At 36.3% G+C, this 22,684-nt stretch overlaps 1 protein-coding gene across 4 annotated transcripts in view; it reads right to left on the reverse strand.

The window, feature by feature from the left end:
* Positions 1-22,684, reverse strand: part of LOC136031102 (solute carrier organic anion transporter family member 4A1-like) — a 90,060-nt gene that overhangs the window by 58,928 nt on the left and 8,448 nt on the right. For 2 of the 4 annotated variants that reach the window (XM_065710404.1, XM_065710405.1), the window contains exon 2: positions 10,371-10,479. In XM_065710404.1, coding sequence (XP_065566476.1) covers positions 10,371-10,436 — 66 coding nt within the window. In that variant the 5' untranslated portion in view covers positions 10,437-10,479. Of the gene's footprint in view, positions 1-10,370; positions 10,544-22,319; positions 22,457-22,684 lie in introns of those variants that run through there. The other 2 variants (XM_065710406.1, XM_065710407.1) reach the window with 2 other exon arrangements.

Below are 22,684 nucleotides of genomic sequence, written 5' to 3' on the forward strand. Positions count from 1 at the left end.
CCATATTTTAACCTGCTGGCGTAAAATACACATAGTCTTGGCTCAAAGAAACATGGTATTTTCATTAAAACCTCACAGAAAACTGAATGCAAAAATGCGTCTCTTTTCTTGCAGATGCGTCTAATAGAGCAACAGAAACGATGCTATTTCATTGTTCTTTCTCCTCTTATTTAATCCTTTATAAGCTTTTCATGTTTTATTATTCCATTTGTTGGGTTTTAACTGCTTTTTCTGGGATTTCATGATTTCATAGTGTTTTTTATTTATAAAATTTTTATGTACAAAAGCCTGTTTCCTTTACATTTTTTATTCCTTGATAAATTTTCAACATCTCACTGATTCAATAGCTAACTTAACCTGTCTAGGTCAAGTTAGAAAATTAATAACGCGGTAATTAGCAGGTGCATCTAATAGAGCAATAATCAATAGCATTGGGAAGCTTTTCCGCTCCTATCTGGAAAGCATTGGAAACATACGATCAATTTAATCGTTCTACTAAGTGAGACAGGGATTCACCATGCCTCGAACAGTTTATAACGTAGAAATTATTAGTCAAATAATTAAAATATTAGAATGGCTTTCTTAGTCCAGCTGTGTAGCACTCCACTTCAGTGGGGGAAATTGCTGTCGAATCATAATACGGAAAACACCTTTAGATTATAAGCGTTTTCTTAGAAAAACTTCTTGAAAGAAAGTGAATTCTCAATAAAAAAACACACATTGAAAGAAACTGAAATTCCTTAAGGCCGTGACTAAGTGAACTAATGGAACTCGAAAATCCCATGTTAAATTGAAAATTTATATTTAAAAAGCACTCAAATATTCATTGGCGGAAGATGCCGCTTTTAACATCAGACCGTAGCTTCTTGAAGATGCTACAAAATGTTTGCAAGGATTTTGCTCTATTTTCTCTAATTGCTTAGAAATCTTAGAAAATGTCTAGCTCTTTTTCACAAGTGTACTCTATGAAGGATATTGCTTTTAGAACGAAATCGGTACTATCATGAGTAGAAGACAATAACCTGTAAGATGATTGGAACCATTTTTCGATGTATTTTCCTGCTTTCTAACAGTCCCCTACAATATTTTCAGCTACCTGAAATGGGCAAGTTTGTTGCAAGAAAGAATCGTTTCAGATCGCCGATAATACCCTCTAGAGACCAAAATGACAAGCTGGTATAATCAGCTGCTTAGGGTGTGAAAGGGTGTGAAATTTTCATAAATTATTTCAATGCAATGAAGAAACTTAGAAATGAGAAATAGTCAGGAGCCTTCAGTAAAGTTGTGCACACAAAGCCGAAATCATAGGGAAAATTAAATCAAAGCGAGGTATACATCTTAAAAGTGTTACCACACATAGACAGTGCCTTTGTAAAAAGTATTTGGAGCTTGGTAGATGCAAATATCCAAAATACCAAATAATACGGTATGCCGAAGAACTAGACAAGTCAAGATATTTAGGTCGAGCGACAAACCTTGAGGCGGAGCAGGACCCTGTAGCTTCTTCCCCTGTGCCCTACCGGATCGTGACTGGTGGTAGAAACTTAGATTGCGACGAATTGAAGGATTGTCGACGGATTTTTGATCCTGCATTTTTCATGCGCGATCTAGAGACTAAAGTTTGGAAGCACAGGTGAGGGGGAAACAACCCCTAAAAGTCATAGAATTTTAACGAAATTTACACCATCATATTCAGCGTATCAGAGAATTCTACTGTAGAAGTTTCAAGCTCCTATCTACAATCTAACAAAAAAACATTTTTTTTTTTAAGTGAGAGTAAGGAGCGACATTAAAACTTAAAACGATCAGAAATTACTCCGTATATGAAAGGGGCTTTCCCTCCTCAACGACCCGCTCTTTACGCTAAAGTTTTTTACTGTTTTAAAATGTAGAGTTAAGAGAAAGAGTCAAACTTTAGCGCAAAGAACGGGGCGTTGAGGAGTAAAAGCCCCTTTCATATACGGAGTAATTTCTGTTCGTTTTAAGTTTTAATATCGCTCCTTACTTTCATTTGAAAAAAACTTGTTTTTTTATTTCTGGACGTTTTTGAATTAATGCATGGTTTGATCTTGGTTCTCCACATATAAATAATAAAAAAAAAAATTGCATACTAATTTTTTGGGGCTAAATGGCTTTTTCATAGTTTTAATCGGAAGATTTTGAGAAAAAAGGAGCGAGGGAGGAGGCCTAGTTGCCCTCCAATTTTTTGATTACTTAAAAAGGCAACTATAACTTATAATTTTTACGAACGTTTTCGTAAGTAAAAAATATACGTAACTTACGAATTAAATTACGTAGCGAACTTCAATATTCGTATGTTTTTATTGCGTATATGAGGGGGATCACCCCTCGTCGATACCTCGCTCTTTGCATTACAGCTTAAATTTTGTCCCAATTCCTTAATAAATAAGTTGAAATTGAATTAGTTGAATAAATAGTTGAAATTTCTAAAAATACTTTAGCGTAAAGAGCTAGGTACTACGAGGAGGTAAACCCCTCATATGCGTAATAATTTCTGTTCGTTTTAAGTTTTAATGCTGCTTCTCACTTTCAGTAGAAAAAAACTTTTCATATTTATTTTTTCATTGTTTTTTTAAATAATGCTAGAAAATCCTGCGCCCCCTCCATTGAAAGTCTCTTCCCCCATGAGAAGTTCCTCCATGGAAAGATCCTCCCCGGTATCCCTCCCCCTTAAATATCCCTCCCAAACCAAAAAAATCTCCCTGAAAACGTCTGTACACTTCCCAGTAACCATTACTATATGTAAACACAGGTCAAAGTTTGTAACATGTAGCCCCTCCCACGGGGACTGCGGGGAGTAAGTCGTCCCCAAAGACATAGCTATTGGGTTTTTCGACTATGGTGAATAAAATGGCTATCTCACAATTTTGATCCGGTGACTTTGGGGAAAAATGAGCGTGGGAGGGGGCCTAGGTGCCCTCCAATTTTTTGGTCACTTAAAAAGGGCACTAGAACTTTTAATTTCCTTTATAATTAGCCCTTTCGCAACATTATAGGACCACTGAGTCGATACGATCACCCCTGGGGAAAAAAAAAACAAATAAACACGCATCCGTGATTGTCATGTGGCAAAAAATGTGAAATTCCACATTTTAGTAGATTGGGGCTTGAAACTTCTACAAAAAGATTCTCTGATACGCTCAATCTGATGGTGTGACTTTCGTTAAGATCGTATGACTTTTAGGGGGTGTTTCCCCCTATTTTCTAAAATGAGCTAATTTTTTTCAGGCTCGTAACTTTTGATGGGTAAGACTAATGTTGATGAAACTTACATATTTAAAATCAGCATGAAAATTACATTCTTTTGATATAACTATTGGTATAAAAATTCCATTTTTTAGAGTTTCAGTTACTATTGAGCCTGGTCGCTCTTTACTACAGTTCGTTACCACGAACTCTATGAAAATGAGAAATTTTGTTTTATTTGTCAGACGGAAGATCATGGATGCGTGTTTATTTGTTGTTTTTTTTTCCAGGGGTGATCGTATCGACCCAGTGGTCCTAGAACGTTGCGAAAGGGCTCATTCTAACGGAAATGAAAAGTTCTAGTGCCCTTTTTAAGTGACCAAAAAATCGGAGGGCACATAGGCCCCCATCCCACGCTAATTATTTTCTCAAAGTCACCAAATCAAAATTCTGAGATAGCCGTTTTATTCAGCGTAGTCGAAAATCCTTATAACTATGCCATTTGGGACGACTTACTCCCCCACAGTCCCCGTGGGAGGGACTACAAGTTACAAACACTGACAGTGCTTACATATAGTAATGGTTATTGGGAAGTGTACAGACGTTTTCAGGGACGTTTTCATTTGGTTGGGGGCAGGGGTTGAGAAGAGGGGGATAAGTTGGGGGAGCTTTTAATGGGGGATTTTGTCATGGGGGAAGAAAATTTCCATGAAGGGAGTGCAGGATTTTCTAGCATTATTTAAAAAAAACAAAGTTTTTTTCAAATGAAAAGAACAAAATATTCCTGTTGTTATTTTCCTGTAAATATTAATTCCTGTGAATATTTCTTAATAATTTCTGTTAAAAGGAACATAAATTATTATGCATATGAGGGGCTCACCTCCTCCTAATATCTCGCTCTTTACGCTAAAGTATTTTTAGAAATTTCAACTATTTATTCTACGGCTTTTGTGATTTAGGGGTCATTCTTAAAACATTGGGACAAAACTTAAGCTTTAGCGTGAAGAGCGAGGTACTGAAGAGGGGGTGAACCCCCTCATATATGTAATAAAAATATGAGAATACAGAAGTACGTTACGTAAGCTAATTTGTAAGTTACGTATATCTTTATCTAATAAAATTCATTTTTACTAATAAAAACAGTCATAAAAATTAAAAGTTCTAGTTGCCTTTTTAAGTAACCAAAAAATCGGAGGGCAACTAGACCTCCATCCCCGCTCCTTTTTATTCTCAAAATCACTCGATCAAAACTATGAGAAAGCCATTTAGCCCAAAAAAAAAGAATAGGCAAATTTTGTTTTAATTATTCATCTGCAGAGAGCATAAATCAAAACATGCATTGATTCAATGAAACTCACGGCGTTCACCAGGAAGCAGTCCCTTTCATATACGAAGTAATTTCTGTTCGTTTAAAGTTTTAATCTCACTCCTTACTTTCAGTTAGTTTTTTTTTCAATTTAATTCGTAAGAAAACTTTGGTTTTCTAAGAATCCTCGAAGAAAGCTTTCAAATAAGTTTGGTGTTTAGTTTCGAATTAATCGACTAAGGTATTTTGAATAGCCTATCCCTAGGAAAAAAAGTGTAAAAAACAATAAATTTTAAAATGCACTCTATGCATGCCGTTGAAGCTTCATACACATGGGCATTTTGAACTTGAGAATGATTGAGGGCATTTTGTACTCTTTTGCTCTTTTGCTCACCTCTTTTCAATAACCAGAAAAGTACATATAGATAAGCTGGAAAAGCTTAAGTTTGAGAAGTTTTCTTCTAGGGATACATTTATTCCTAGAGTATCACCAGGTCCAGCAGTCATCAATTTAAGTCAACAAACTTTTGACCGAAAGAAATTAGACATTCTTTCAAAAGGATGGAAATTTTCTATCCCCCCCCCAAACACATACCAGTAGAACAAATCATATCCAATGTAGAGTCAGTTATAACTCTAAATAAGACAAAAATCAATGTTGACCCACAAGATATTAGAAGCTTGGTTTCTAATACCCTACGGAAAGGTTTTTCCAAAAAGAAACTTGCTGAGGAGAATCTAACAAAAGATGAAATGAAAGTCCTCACAGATCTTAAGAATTCTACAAATATCATAATTACCAAAGCTGATAAAGGCAATACAATAGTTATTCTTAACGAGACTGAGTATGTCAGCAAATCATTAAACCTCTTGAGTGACAATAAAGTGTATGAAAAAGTTGACGTTAATGCTGTAAAGGTTGCTTATGATAATGTCAAAAAAGCTCTGGATAATCTCAGTCTTACCAATAGGATTAATGATAAACTTTACCGAACACTCCTTCCTGTCAGACCAGTCATTCCTAGATTTTATGCTGTATCCAAAATTCACAAACCAGATATACCCCTTAGACCTATTATTTCAACAGTAGGTTCAGCCACACAGAAGTTGGAAAGATATCTGGCTGGTATTTTAAGATCCATAACCCTCAGCAGCAAGCACACAATAAGAAATACTAAAGAAGTAGTTGATAAGCTAAATAGCATCAACATTGGGGAGAATACCACAATGTGCAGTTTTGATGTTGTATTATTGTTTACCAGCATACACTTGACCCGTCTTATACCAGCTTTACAATCAGCTTTAGAAAAGGATGGTTCCTGGAGAGAACTGACTTGCTTGGACTCCACAGAAATCATTACTCTCACGTCTTTATGTCTCAGCAATGCTTACTTTACTTTCAGGCATCAAACTTATAAACAGATTTGGGGGATACCAATGGGACCAGCCTTGGCACCAGTTCTTTGCGAGGTGTTTCTACAACATATTGAAACTAATATCTTCAAGCAGGACTTCAAGTATCTCCAACTCTACATGAGATATATTGACGATTGCTTAATAGTTTGGAATGGGGCACAAGACAAATTAAGATCTTTTCTCAATATTTTTAACGAGCAGGACCCAGATATTAAGTTCACCATTTAACTTGAAAATAACAGCAATTTACCCTTCTTAGATGTCCTCATTACAAAACGAGAAACTAGGTTGGACTTGAGTGTGTATAGAAAGCCCACTCATAGTGATAGATATCTGAGATATGACTCCTATAACCACCCTATAGTTAAAAATTCTGTAGTCTATTCATTGGTTGATAGAGCATTTCTGGTGTGCTCCTCTGATTTTGAGCTGAAGGCTGAGCTTGATTATATAAGAGATGTTCTGATAGGTAACGGATACCCCAAAAAGTCATTGAGAAGGTTATTTTCAGGAGAAAGACGAGTGGAATTACCAAGAATTTCGCTCCTAAGATTGAAGATTACAAACCCTTCTTGTCATTACCTTTTATCAAGGGCATTACTGACATTCTAAGCTCCAAACTCACTAAACTTGGCTTTAAGGTGTTTTTTCCCTCTGGAAGGACTATTTCCTCCTTCTTGAACAAAGGCAAGGATAAGATTTCTTCACATCCACCAGGGGTATATGAAATTCCTTGCAGTTGTGGTGATACCTATATATGTCGTACCATGAGACCTCTACATCACCGATTATAAGAACATGCTGATTCAATTGATGCCTGCCTTAAAAAGACAAAGCTAAAGGAGGAAGATAATTCCTCTTGCATTGGCCCATCATATCTTTGAAAACCTTTCCCACTCCATTAAGTTTGACCAAGCCCAACTTATTGCTATTGTCCCACAACTCTTAAAGCAGAAAATCAGAGAAGCTTTGGAAATTGCTAAAAATAAACCAGCCATCAATAAAGACAATGGTGAGTTTCATATTAGCGAAATTTGGGAACCAACCACCCATAAATTGAAAACTCACAAAAAACTCTACCCATTTCCTAAAGGCCCAACCTCTTTAAGATCCACTAGGACAGCAGCCATCTACGCCTCTACCAAAATTCGGGCCATGGCACAACAATAACTCCAGGTTCGGCTCATCATTAGTGTTGTTCAGTGTTTTGAGTTTTATTTATCTAGTGACTTTACTTTCTGGCAAGAAATTTGAATTAACCTGATGATGACAGGCACAGGTCCTGTCGAAATTATCGTTAGAAGAAAAATCAATCACCTGACATCCATAGCTTAGGTAAGCTTATTACCTTCAATCATCATTATCTTTATCTAATAAAATTTATTTTTACTAATAAAAACAGTCATAAAAATTAAAAGTTTTAGTTGCCTTTTTAAGTAACCAAAAAATCGGAGGGCAACTAGACCTCCATCCTCGCTCCTTTTTATTCTCAAAATCACTCGATCAAAACTATGAGAAAGCCATTTAGCCAAAAAAAAAAAAAAAAAAAAAAAAGAATAGGCGAATTTCGTTTTAATTATTCATCTGCGGAGAGTATAAATCAAAACATGCATTGATTCAAAAACGGATTTAAATTAAATTAAATAAAAACAAGTGTTTTTTAACTTAAAGTAAGGAGTGACGTTAAAACATAAAACGAATAGAAATTACTTCATATATGAAAGGGGCTGCTTCCTTATCAACGCCCCGCTCTTCGCGCTAAAGTCCGACTCTTCCTCTTAACTGTATTTTTAAAACAGTAAAAAACTTTAGCGTAAAGAGGGGGGCGTTCACGAGGAAGCAGTCCCTTTCATATACGAAGTAATTTCTGTTTGTTTAAAGTTTTAATGTCACTCCTTACTTTCAGTTAGTTTTTTTTCAATTTAATTCGTAAGAAAACTTTGGTTTTCTAAGAATCCTCGAAGAAAGCTTTCAACTAAGTTTGGTGTTTAGTTTCGAATTAATCGACTGAGGTATTTGGAATAGCCTATCCCTAGGAAAAAAAGTGTAAAAAACAATAAATTTTAAAATGCACTCTATGCATGCCGTTGAAGCTTCATACACATGGGCATTTTGAACTTGAGAATGATTGAGGGCATTTTGTACTCTTTTGCTCATTTGCTCTTCTCCCTTGGTCGGTAACCAAGCTTTGCAAGACGCAGCCAAATATATTACTATTTCTCGGCTGAAACATCTCGCCAAAGGAAGTTGTCTATCAAAACCTTTCACAAGACTTGATAATTGGTGCTATTTGAAGTTTTGACAATCGACGTTCTCTAGAGAATTAAAAGACAGAAGGCTAACCTAACTTCAATTTTGAAGCTCGATGTTTTCAAATTCATTTAATCACGGCCTTAAGAAAATACCTCTTGAAAGAAAAAAATCTCGAAGAAAAAAATATCTTAAAGTCATATGTAACAACCCACTTGTGCATCGTTATTACGCTACATCCCAGGTGTGTGTCTTCCAGAGTTAAAGGAGCGAGTTCCCCACTGGCCCCTGACCTCTAGCATGTCACGTGAGAATGCGTCATCTTAAGCATAAATTAACATTCCCTATTACATAACCACCAAAGAAATTTTGACAAAGGTTTTGTAGAAAAGTTTCTTAAAAACGTCTTAAAGTGTTTTGAAAAGTTTTGAAAATATGTCTTGAAGAAAAATTTCTTAAAACATCTTGAAATGTCTTGAAAAACCGTCTTGAAGAAAAAATGTCTTAAGAAAGGTCTTGAAACGCTTGAAAGGCGTCTTGAAGAAAAGTGTCTTAAAAACGTTTTGACATACCTTGAAATGTCTTGAAAAAAGTGTTGAAGAAAAATGTCTTTAAAAACGTCTTGAGATGTCATGAAACATCTCGAAAAACATCTTGAAGAAAAACCTTTTAAAAAACGTCTTGAAATGTCTTGAAACGTCTTGAAAAAAATATTGAAGAAAATTGTCTTAAAAAAGTCTTGAGATGTCTTGAAACAACGTTTTGAAGAAAAATGTCTTGTAAAACATCTTGAAATGTCGCGAAGAAAACGTTCCCTATTACGTGGGGACCAAACAAATAATGAAGAAAATAAACCCCTATTACGTAACATACACCTGCATTCATTTTCTTAAGTAAACCATATCCTATTATGTAACATACGCCTGCATCTTTACAAAAACTAACTCTATTACGTAGCATCAGAGAATTCCTGAAGTAACAACCCCTATTACGTCACAGCCAAAAATAAATCAATCCTATGTGTAGCAACTACTTGTGTATCTTAAGAAACATTCCCTATTGCGTAACATGCAGCTGCGTCTTGGCCTAAGGGAATTGCTGTTTAAACTACTTCTTCATCTTAAATAGTTAAAGGATGAAAAGAGTAGTTCCTATGGGTCCCTTTAAAAGGATTATTCTGTCACTACTTACATAATCGGAGTACATTAACTTTGACGCTAATATCGTCTATAAGCTAGAACGCAGAATTAACACACTTTAACGCCTATAAAATGTAATCTACCCTTCTTGACTAGCTTACGTTGAACTAGTGGAGTAAATTTAAGTTTATGACTACTTTAAACCCACCACTTCTTTCAGGGATTTTTGGATTTATTGTTTGGAGGATACGAGCAGGAGGGGCTCCAAATTTTCTCTCAAGGGTAAGCATGTAATTTAACACATAAAATCTTCCGCATCGCTTTTAGAGTAGAAGCTACTATTTTTTGGATCAGGTCATCTTTGTCACCCCCTACAAATATAGTCTCTGCTAGATTGATTACTACACAACCTTAAACAATTATGCATATGATACAATAATCCAAATATGACCAATTGAATACAATAATGATAAATTAATAAAAAATGATAAACAATTAATAAATCAAGGTTATTGCCGTATTATGCATGCACTAGTCAATAAGTTTGTATGTTCATCAAATTTAGCTTGTCTTAGCTCAGATTCATTTCGAGATCATGAAGCAGACGCAACTTGCATTTTCTTTTAGAGCCACCAATGATGGAAGTGATTTTATATTTAACTTTTTTTAGTCTACAAGAAAATATTGTCTCAACCAGAGACACAATATGTATCGTTTTCAGCTAAAACGTTAATCCATCCTTGACACACTGAAAGGTATTCCTTAGTGCTTTATGCAAGGTTGCCACCTGGTGAAAAAAAGAAAATTATGTGATTTTAATGATTTTTACTGTATTTAGAGATTTTTGTTCAATAATCTGGTGACTTCTGTGCTGATTTAGTGATTTTTTTCATTTTTAGGCAATATAAAAAATCACTAGAAATAGTGATAAATCACTAGGAGTGGCAACCTTGTCCTTATGTTCGGCGCATTACATTGATAACTTCCTATTAGCCTCCCTCATAGTTTGTGGGTTTTTTTCTTATTAATTACAAAATCATTCTTTCACTCACCTCTTTCTTGGTCTGAGTTTCGCCGTAAGGAGGCAGTGGAGTGGTCGGTATCCCTTGAGTTGGCATCAATCAAAGAGTACTCTCTGCTTGCATCAAGTTTCTTCGAATACTAATTTAGAATATTTGGTTCATTTAGGTAATTTAGAAAATGAAGTAAAAGTTAAAGTTGGTTTGGAAACCGCAAATTAATTGCACTATTCTTTATTTAAAGATAAGAACCTTAGAATAATTAAGTTGTATTTATGTACTCTCTTAATCAATGCGGTAGAAATTTTTTTAACCGTCACTCTAATGATTTGTGGTAATTCCCCGTCGGTATCTTTTGTCATTTATTGTATCATTTCGTAAATTTGTTTTATGACACAACTTTTTTCATTAAAGCCTGGAAGTGCAAAATGTCTTCTAACTGTTAAAACTACAAGTATATAATGAAAGAGAAAGCAGACTTTCGTCTTTGAAAATGTATATAAATAATTACAAATACATGTTCGGGGGAGGGGAAACATGAGACTGAAAGTCACCCCTCCCTCAAAACATCTTTCATGCTATAATAATTCTCTTCCATATTCGAGTTATCTAAGTCTCATTCCTTATTTTAAATTTCAAATCCAGAAAATGAGACAAAAACTATTAAATCAATAAATATAAAACCATTTACGGCCTTGCCTAAAGATACTTTTTGTGCATCAGCCAAAGAAGTAAGAGATTATGAGGGATGAAACATCGATATAGAAGGGGCTGAAGTATCATAGGCCTATGATACTTCAGCCCCTTCTATACCGATGTGTAAAAAAAAAATGATGGCAGTATCAAATGGCCTTCAAAAAGGATTTGAAAAAGGCTCTTACTAAAGAATCTATGGACAAGAAATTATAAGGTCTTTGAGGCAGACAGAAATCTCCACTTTGTGAAATGTTTCGCGAATAGTTTTACGTGCACAAAATTTTTATTAGGTATACACATGTACTGATAAAATCCTGGACCGCCTTCTTCGATACAATATGGGAAAAGGAAAAGGTACCAGTTGATTTGAAGCCCGGAATACTAATACGCCTTTTCAAAAAGGGTGATACCAGTGTCACAGGAAACTGGCGAGGAATAAGCTTGATTTCGGTCCCCGGTAAACTACTATCTCATGTCATTCTGAAGAGGATACAAATGAGCTCGAAAAGCACCTAAGGGACGAACAATACGGCCGCCCTCCCCGAACCGCTCTTGCACCGATCTTATATTTACTTTGCGAGTCCTTACTGAAGAAAGTTAGGAATGGCGCTCAAAACTTTACATAATTTCTATAGACTTTGAAAAGGTCTTTGACTCTGTAGACTGGGCAAGGTTGTGGAAAATCCTTTTTATTACGGGATCCCAAGTAAAATAATCGCAATCATCATAGCGCTTTACGAGGACTGCGAGTGCTGTACCAAGACACCCGAATGCCTAACCAAGTAGTTTCGAATTTTATCTTGCGTCAAACAAGGCGGTGTACTGTCGCCAGTACTTTTCGTGATGATCATCGACTTTATTCTTATATATGGAATCGACTTTATATGGAACTTCGTGACCAATGGTATCAAACTTTCTGCCGAAGTGACAGTTGGGGACCTATACTTTTCAGATGGCATTACAATGCTAAAGGCGTGCATGCAACGTCTGCAAGAACTTCTAAACAGGGTCATTGAAAATGCAAGCCAACTTGGCCTTAGAATAAATTCGAGCAAAACCAAAACAATCATGACTAATGATTCCACACTTTATATCAGATGTGGAAATGAGGAAATCGGACAGTTTGTGAAATTCAAATGCCTTGGAAGCATAGTGGAGAATACGGGATCAGCATTCAAAGAAATAATGACCAGAATAAGCCAGAAGAACGCCACCTTCAATAGGCTCATGTACATATGGAAGTAGAAAACTTACTCGACCCGGCTTCAGTTGCGCCTGTACAACAGCAACTTCACCCCAGTCCTCCTTTACGCAGCCAAAACCAGGAGTTTGAACCACCAACAGGAGAAGAGAATCCTTGCATTCGAGAATAATTGTCTTCGAACAATTTTAAATATTCAATGGTCAGACACAATCACAAACGAAAAAGTCTTCAAACTTGCCAACCAGCCTCTAGTGACAAATATCACTAGGGCTCAGAGGTGGAGATACTTGGGGCATGTTCTTCGAATGCAGGACACTCAGATCCCAAAAGCCACTTTACAATGGCACCCAAACGGAAGTCGAAGACGGGGAAGACATCGCAACGCTTTACGTCAAACATAACTGTTTGATCTGAGCAGTATCCAGGCTTCTCTTCAACCCGATTGGTTAGACATATACGCAGCTGCCCAATTCAGAAAAGATCGGCGAAATCTCGTTAATGCCCTGGGTGCCTCTGGTGGCAAAGGTGGATCTAAGGTCTAAGAGATACACATGAGATATGAATATGATTAAGTTCAGACATTTTAAAGTCGCCCAAAGTTCATTAATATTACTCATAGTTCACACCTAGAGTATTGCTAATTTAAGAACATCTCGGACGATTGAGTATTAGCTTGCTACTTACAAGACACTTTAATTTGTTAAGTATTTGATTAGCTGCGGTTGATGGCACAAAACACAGTGGATGTCTAGTGGTGACTGAGTAAAACTTGCAATGTATATCCAAACTTTCTAAGCATGAGCATTAACAGATAGTTTTCATATAACTATCTACAAAGGGGCATTTACCCCCTTGGTTCTCCCTAGATTAAAAAAAACTTCTTTTCCTCCTCCTTACATTTTTGTGAATTTCTGCCATTGGAGACAATCAGTATTAGGGTAAAACTGTTCAGAAGCCTTATCTCTCGGATAAAAGCATTCGACTTTTACTACAGGACCTCCGCCACAATTCCAAAGGAAAATGGACAGAAAGATTCTTATGCCCAAATTAAGGCTTTATCCAGGGAATGGGATTATGGGTTTTCAGCTCCCCCCCGTAATTTTTTCTGACACATAAAATAATCAAAAAATGCATATACACAAATTTTTTCAAGTGGTTTTTAATTTTTTAACACCTACTCAAAAAAATATCCCCCCTAAAAAGGAAATTTCCCCTGAACAAAAACACTGGATACTCCCTTGCTCTAAATACCCACCGACTAATAACTTTTTGTGTTTTCGGTGACATCTCGTAAATAGCATGGGGATCTAAATTACCAAGAATTTGAAAAATTTTCTGTTTCTAAAATCTTAATGTATAAAAAACATAATAAATATGGAAAAAATATATCAAACAGTCATTCGAGACTGTAATTACTGCTTGCCCATAAAGTCAAGGAGGATTTTTTAAATTTTATAATTAATATCATAGTTAATGCAACCCTGATAACTTACTCAAAAAGTTTTACAAAAGGGGAGAAAGATGGACACCCCCAGTGTTTTCTGCATGATGGCATTATTCTTCTTGCTCGATTTTTTTCATTTTTTTTTTCTTCTTAGGATATATAGGCTAATAGAAACAAAGGAAGTAAAATTGTTGAAAAATACTAGTCTTATTCGGTAAAAACGAAAAAAACAAACAAAGAAGTTGCTTTAATCGTAGTATCACTAAAATCTGTCAGTAAGAGTTACCAGTCAATCTGTAAAATACATTCCCCCCTTCCTCACACAGATTTCGGCAAGTGACACCGCTGGTGAAGAATGTCATTCGAGCCACTCTGAGTAAAGGCTGTCGAAATTTACGAAAACATACGTCAATCTTTACAATAAAAAATATAGGGAGTTCAATATATTATTGTTAATTATTTTGTAGTTTGAATCTATTTAAAAATACTGTTAAAAAAGAAAACAAAGGATAAACTAATTTTTCAGGCATTTTTTGGCTACTAAACTTCAAACTGTTTCTCAAAATGATTAGGAAATGAACACCTAGGTACTTTCTTTTCCAATAGTAGACTCTAATAAAAATTACACATGAGAAGACAAGCTTGGAAAAAATGAAATCAGAGTAAAAAGTTTGGAAAATTTCCTTTTGTAGAAAAGTGCTTATTTTTTGACTACTCGGGGAAAGAGGACAAGTAGACAGTTTTTGTTATATCTCTTTTATTCATTCAAAAATCGTTCTTATTTGCAAGACATTACAAAAGCAATGTTTTTGGACATGTCCGTACCTTAATTAGTGCCCCAGGATATAACAATATTTGCTGTACTAAATAATGCTTAGAGACAGGCACACTGGACCATATTTAAGAAACTTTATGAATCAGGTTGAATTCGATAAAGGCCCCAAGAAACTGCAATTCAGAAGCGAGTAGAGCAATTTGAGCAATTTAGAACCTTCGGAAACCCATGTTAAGCCCCTGAAAATCGTTCAAGCACCTCAAGTCACCCAGGAATTTTTTTTAGAGAGCCTTCTTTTTACAGGGATCTTGTGCAAGATCCACATTTTTCTACATTTAGAATGAGGCAGTCCAATAATCATTCAAGAGTTAGCCAAAAGACCATTTACCTGTATCTGATCAAAAAGTCATGGTTCCATCAGTAGAAGGAAAATCCCAGGCCGCAAACATAGCCTAAAATTGGTAAACAAGGGTTTTTGAAAGATATGTAACTAACACACTGTAAAGACGTGACACTCCACAGTTCAAAATTTAAGACTTTCCATTGATTTCTCTCTTCTGAATAAAATCAGAGGAGGGATGGGGTATTCTAATTTTTGACAGATCCACAACCAGGGCCGAACTCAAAGAACCCATTAAAATAAGACCGTACAGCTAAAAAAAAATAATCATCGACTATTTTCTTCATTTTACAAAATGTTTATCTTTTACATATTTTGATCTGCCAAGGATAAATGGTAGGCTTCACATTCCCAGTAAATTCCCTCGTCCTCTACAGGCACCGGCGGTCAATTTCTCCTACTTGGGAATAATCTAAATCTGATGAATAAATTATGTCCGTAAAAATACTAAATTGTATAGGTTAAATATTGTCGATAAATTTGCTAAGAGGTGATTATTGTTCCAAATTTAAAAGACATTAAATACATAATTCTTCTTTTATGTTCCTAAGTTTTCTGTGTCAAGTACAATCAAACGTCTTATTTAAAAATAATCTTTTACATCACTCATTCGTGATGTTTTATATGACTTATAAATCTTCTTTTTGAAGGAGTCAATAGAGAAACTTTTGGGGATAACAATTGAAATCTGGAATAATTGAAAAGGACCAGAGAAAGTATAAAGCCTTGTTTGATACTCTATTCTACTTAAAACAGTGAAGATTCTTTGCCATAGACTCGGGATGCATATCCTTACTAATATGCTTTCAGGATGTCAACGAATTTCCACGGCTGCCATCTCCAAGGAGAATCATCCACAAGGTTTTTCGTTCGACTGAGTTGAAGGCAACGATGGAATCTTCAGATATGTTGATGAATGGAATACTGTACCTTTCGCAGTGTTTCATGATCAAACAGAGAGATAAATCTAATCGCAGGATCCTCTGCCCGACAGGAGCTCGGACTGGTATCCCTAGTTCGTTTATCTCTCACTGTTCGGAATATCGGTTTTGGAACGATGGTTAATAATTTGGCTGAAATGTCGATGAGAGATATGCCCCTATAATTGACAAACTTTGCCTTATCCTCTTTTTTGTAAATGGGAAGGATGACTGAGATTTTCCAATATTTTGGGAACTTCTAGGCTTTTCATATTTCAAGAAATAGCGGCAGCACCTGACTTACAATCAAGTGGGGAAAAGCTTTGCAATTCTTAGGTGAAATTTTGTCCTCTCCAGAAGACTTGAGTCTTTTAAGGTTCTGGATGGCTTAAAGGATTTCATCTAGGTCCGGTGGAGACTTGTTTGTGTCTTAAGACTCTTTCGAGACCAAAGGTGGTGAGGTTCCCAACTCAACGGGTGCAATCACGTTGAGATTTAGAAGCTCACTAAAATGCATTTTCGACCGCTTCACTTTATGGGCACAGTCAGCTATGGTATTCCCTTGTTGATCTTTGATTGTATCGGAGACACTCGACTTCTTTCCAGTATAATTTTTAGTCTAGAGGGGCAGGAATAGCCAATATCGGTTCCAACTCCAGTGGTGGTAGTCTTAAACTGCAGCCATGCTTCTTCGGGCTCTTGGTATTGGAGAGTAAAGCATTGATCCTCTTTTGGAGCTGAATACAATACTCATGTTTGTCTTAATCAGAATCCAGTTTGGCGATGTTCAATCTTCTCTATGGGGCTAATTCCTTCTCGTACTAAGACGGAGACTCTTTGTTCAAACAAGCGTATGGTCACTCCCTGCTCTGGATCCAGTAGAGGCTCCCCTCTCCGCATGGGTATTTTGAACAGAGCTTCACCATCTTCTCCTGACTAGGATATAGTCTATCTGAGCTACGGTGATATTATCATTAGAGCGCTAGGGGATGCGTTGTAATTTTTCTTTTGTTGGAACAAAGAGTTTGCAACCACACATTTATGGCCGCGAGCATACTGGAAGATGTTCTCACCATTTTCGCATCGTTTTCCATATGTGTAGTGTCTAATGACGTCACGTACTAATTTTCCAATAGGTCCGACACGGCCATTCCAATCTCTTGCTACTATGAGGTAGCCTCGCTTTCAGCATTACTTATCTGTATGCTCTAGCTATATTTAGAACGATTCTTTCTCGGCTTCAGCAGCGTCACAGGTTGGAGCATATACCACTATGATGCTTACTTTGAACACTGTCTACCCTTTAATCGGTTTAGGACAATTTTGGTCTGATAAGGTCCCACGCAAGTAGCACGCATTGAGCTGTAGTACTCATTATAAAACCCGCTCTGAACTACCCTTTACTCCTGGTTTCAAAATTTGCTACTTCTCTTCTGATTCTGCTATGGGTATCTTTTTTTACGGGTTGCCTCTGATATTTGTTCAGAAAGGCAGATGACATCTCCGTTATATTTGTGCAATTCATAGGCTATGACTTGGTGGGCTGCCTCTTCTTTCTTTTATCTTACATTACAGCAGAACACTCCAAAAAAATTTTCATTTGGCTGACGTGGGTTGGGATCATTTATATATTACGCGGACCCACGGCACGTCGAATATCAACGCACACAGTGTGCAGTTACTCTGGGGAGCTCACGGTCAAAGGAATTGCCACGTAACATCTAATTGAAGAATAAATGGCCTCCATAGTTTGTCATCTACTACTGCGTATCCGGCTTTAAGCGACGCACCCTCACTTTTAAGGATGTTGGCAAGGTCAGTAAAATAACTATGCCTTTGGAATTAACATGACCCCCCACAGTCCCAGGGGAATGGTTTTTCAGCTATAAAATTTGACTATTGTTTACGCACAGTATTTATTATTGGGAAGTGCAAATACATTTTCAGGTGGGGGGGAGAGGTGAATTTTATGCTGGGGATTTTTCCATGGGATCATTTTTATGGGGAGGGGATTTTCCAGGGGTTGAACTTGTTAGGAGAAATTAAACACTGGGGTAATTTTCCAGAATTCCTGTACAAAATTATCTTTATAGGTCTTCTGGTTTTTCATCTCATTTTAACACGTGGAGTAATACTCCGGGGTTAATTTTCACCGGGATTGAACTGCCTAGAGGATATTTCCGCAAGAAGGGGGATTTCTCCGTGAAGGTTGGGAAATTGTGATGACTTAAGAAACGCAATTGCTTCTCATCAATGACGAGTTTTCCTCCCTGAAGGGCCCGAAAAAGCGGCAGAAAAATATCACCAGGCCATAGTCGACTGTATCGCAACCTATATACCATCGAATGAATCTAGGTTTTCAGCAAGGACCCACCGTCGGTTGAACATCTAGTGAAAAAGCGGTGCCCAAGCAAAACAAAAGGCACACAAGGGCGGCTACTTTCAAAAAGTGAATAAACAAATTTGATATAATAAAAGTACATAAAGACGCAGTTTACACGATCTGGCAATCCCGGGCTCAGTACATGGAGAGATTCACAACCTAGCTTCAAAAGGGTTTTCATTGGAGCTAGAAGAAAACTGTCAAAGAAGATTTACTGTCGTCTAAGAGAACTTCAGTTTCTTCCACAAAATAAGCGAGAGGGCTATTGTTCAAGGTCAATAGGCAAAGATCAAAGCTCTTTATAAGGTGCTTGCCAAATTCTCGAATCTGGATGAAGGTGGTAAAGAAGTTCCTGATTTCTCTGTTTAAATCACTACTTTTTTTGATCGTGTTAAATATTCTACTCCTAAAGTACTTTGCATTTTGTATTGTCTTAAAGTGACCAGACATCCACGGTTCCTGAGAGCTTACCTATTGTCGTCTTGAAGTTTTACATTATTGAATTAGGTCAACCTTTGTCAATGCTACTCTGGCTGGGTTTTCACTCTGGAAACTTTTCACACTCATGAAATCCTTCCCCTGTCAGTTTTGCACATAATCTAGATGGAAATTCAACGCTAACTGGTTCTAATAAGCTCTGTTCGCCTCCTCTGTTTCATTGGGTCAATTTATGGAAGTGTTCCTAATCTTTTACTTTATCATTACCCGGGGTCAATGACCTATTAGGCGACTGCAAATATAGATTCCACCAAAAACATTGAACGCTGTACTGGTGGCTAGAACTGTTCCAAAGTTCGGTGGTGCCCGGAAAAATTTTATTACAGTGCTAACCTTCTGACTTTAATGTCAAAGTGAAAATTTTTGATCAAAGTTGACAATCCCCCAGTCGTGTGCTCTCCAGCTGCGACACCCATGGCAACTGTTCAAGCTACCCTCCCTAGGAAAGGCTTGAACGGCGGTGGCCCAGCACAAGGGGTGGATCGAACTTCTGGTAAACGGATATAACATCAGACTATTGTCAATTTACATCGCTAAAGCTGCGACAGAGTACTGCATCATGGTCTACTAAAGAAACTTTGTGCGCATGGTGTCGGCAGATGTCTGTAAAAATTGATCGAGAACTTACTTTCTGATCGTTCACTGCGAGTTTTTCTGAACGGGTTCATTTCCTGCAAATATATAATAAAGGCTGATTTACCCCATATTTGGATCATGGAACCTGTGCTTTTCATCCATTTTATAACTGAAATGAGACATAAACTTTTCTTCTTTGTCATTTGTTTAAATACATTGAAGTACTTTATATAACGAAAAGAGAAATCATCAATGAAACAGCACAAACACATTAAAAAAGAAAAAAAAAAGAAAAAAAAGGGAGATAGAAGGAGAAAGGGAAAACTGTTTTCCTAAATTAGTGATTAATACAGACCAGCACTTGAATGAGGCCTTAACCCTACTCATCCATACAACCACATGGGTCAAACAGCATAGCCATACACAATCAACCATAAAGAATAATCCATGGACAGGCAGTCATGTCATCAATAAGTATAAGTCGTCATTTACCAAACAATAGAAACAATAAAGACAAATAATTCAGAGGCAACAACCCAACACAAGGGCTCATCAGGAGAATACACTTGCCTATAGGATTTCGGCACTTTAAATTCTCTACCCAGTCAAGTGTTGTGCCTACCACAGAATATCCATGGCATCCCCGTGTCAGGTATCACCCCCAAAATACATGCCTATGAAAAAAAAAACAGCAAATGTAGAGCAACCTAGTAACACCAAAACAAACTTATCCTGTTAATATAATCCTCTTTTTAACAACAATAGGTAAACTAAATGTGATAAATTTTACCAAATCACAAATGTTAACACTTTGCAAAAAACCTGAATGAACTAAACGATTACAGAATTCATCTTTACTTTCAAAACCTTTCCACCTCTGTGCTGGTAGATATGGGAATGTAACAACGTAGCTGTATAGAAAAACATTTTGATTAATTACTACTCTCCCTTACCTCTTTCAACATTTATTTGAAGCCTCGTGAAAAGTAAGCAGTTTGTCTATTCAAATATACTTTCTTAGGAATCTACCCTATCCCCACTTAAACAAAGTCTCACCCCCACCATCATTATAGCTCATACGTAATTAGACATCACCAAACGTAGCCTAATTTCATTAGGCTACAAATAAAGAGAATCAACTTGGTTGAACCCAGTACTGCTACCGTGTGGCATTACTTCTTTTGCAACTGGAATGCCTCGAATATAGCTTTTGCTACTTTTAAAGCAATTAGCTTTTATGAATTTTAAATTGAATGTAAATTCGTCCTCTTTGGGGTAAAATCCTGGTTTGGTGTCCTAAAATACCAGAAAACAAGACTTTCCCCCGGCCCAACCTGTATGGTCACTTAAAAAAGAGCTTTAAATTTACATTTGCATGAGCTCTCTCCCAATGATCTTGGATCTTCGGTTTATACAATCACCCCTGGGAAAAAAGCGAAACAAATAAACATGCACTGATGGTGCTTTTTCTGAAAAAAAAAGAAAAAAAATGCGAAATTCCACATTTTGAAGATTGGAGCTCGAAACCTCTACGGTAGGGTTCTCTGATATAATGTATCTAATAAAGGGATTTTCAATAAGATTTCGTGTAAAATTTAATGCATTTTGTTTCATTTTACATGCAATTTAATTGCTCTTTTTATTTGAGAGTATTTTCCTAAAATTATTTAAAAATAAACTTATTCCTACGAAAAAATATCCTGAAATATATTCACTGCCACCCAACTTCCACGGCTATTTGGCGTCTGCCCCCCCTGAAATTTTATGTTGGTGTCGTTGGAATGGTGTGAGGTTAAGGATGAAAACACCTTTTCCCACATCATTCCATACTTATTTGGAGTATCTCTCAATGAGAATTGGAAAAAATTCAGCTAAAAATTCCTTTCAGGACCCCTCTAATAGTTATCAAGCGAATAAACTCTATCATTCATAGATTAATGAAGCCTCAAACAATATAACTTCATCAAATCGTTTTAAAAATTGCTTTTAATTACTGTTTTCTTGTTTTTTTTTATTCTTTTTAAATAACAAATTGTTCATTTCCAATAATCTTAATGACAAAGGCTAAATATACACTTGTAATTACTAACTGACCATATTCTAAACATTCTATAATGTTTTCAATAAAGGATCAGTCGAAGTTTGGGGTTAAGACCGTGGGGTTGACGGAAGCGATTGCTTCCCTTCTATACAGGATAGTGTATGTTCAATTTACGTTCGGTAAATTTAGCCTCAGATTATTATTTCTATTTCTATTTTGACAGCTTCTATTTGTAATGTTAGATATTTTCCACATATCTACGACCAGTCTCAATTCAAATTTATTTTCTGCCAAAATTTACTGTATTCAAAGCAGGGAATTCCCCTCTCTGATTTGAAGTATTTCCAATTAGGAAGTGAGTAGTGCAATGGATTAAAGCAGGAAGTGCAATGAATTGCAAAAGAGGATATCATGATCTTCATTATTAATTAAAAAAAAAAAAAAAAAAAAAAAAAAAAAAAAATAAACCAGTTTTTCAAATCAAAGTGAAGAGAAACATTCCGGACAGAATTTCTGTCAAAACCAGACAGAAATTATTCTGCATACGAGGAGGCGATGTTGTTCTCGCAGTCCCCACACTTTACGGTTAGATTTAATTATCGCTCGACTAAAAGCACTTTGGCGTGTAAAAGTATAGCCAATTAGTTATATCATAGGTGGTATATTTGCCTTTTAAAAAGCTATTGAAAAAATGTTAAATTTCCAAAATCAAGAGCAAATAAATCATTCTATTAAATCCTTCCCTTCTTTTGGCATATTACTTGTAGCTTTGTCATGTGTCGTTCTTTGCAAACTTAGTGCTTATTTTATTTTTTTACGCTTATCCCTGACGATAGTATCTCATAGCTTGGAGATCACTTGTGTCATCACAAGTGTCTTAATTGTCTTCCTCCTGAGGACAAGAGATAGGCATAATATGAATTTTGATTTTTTTTTTATAATCATTCCTGCTTTCATTTATCAATAATGCCGTTTTTAGCCCTTCATTTAAACTGCAGAACTCCAAAACAGAAATACAGAACGGAAGAGTTCCAAAAGCACTGACCTGCTCTTGGTGCATCTGCTTTTACTAATCTTAGTGCACAAAATTAAATGGTGGAAGGTATCATGACAATACTCCACTCCAAACACGGCATAGGTACAGCCTATAGTGAGGAGCCACCCCCCATGCTGGGGATACGTAAAGGTGCTTGGACTTCGTTCTCCATACAAAGGATACACTGGCCTTATTTAACCAACCGGTAACGTGTCTTTTAGATGGTTAAAATGCATCAAAGGGTTCGTGGTAATGAACTGTAAGGAAGAAGCGACTCAGCTTAGTAGTAAGTGAAACTCTGAAAAACGGAATTTTGATACCAATAGATATAACAAAATAATTGACTTATTATGCTGAATTCAAATATATAAGAT

Source organism: Artemia franciscana, chromosome 9, assembly GCF_032884065.1.
Source record: "Artemia franciscana chromosome 9, ASM3288406v1, whole genome shotgun sequence".
Lineage (NCBI taxonomy): Eukaryota > Metazoa > Arthropoda > Branchiopoda > Anostraca > Artemiidae > Artemia > Artemia franciscana.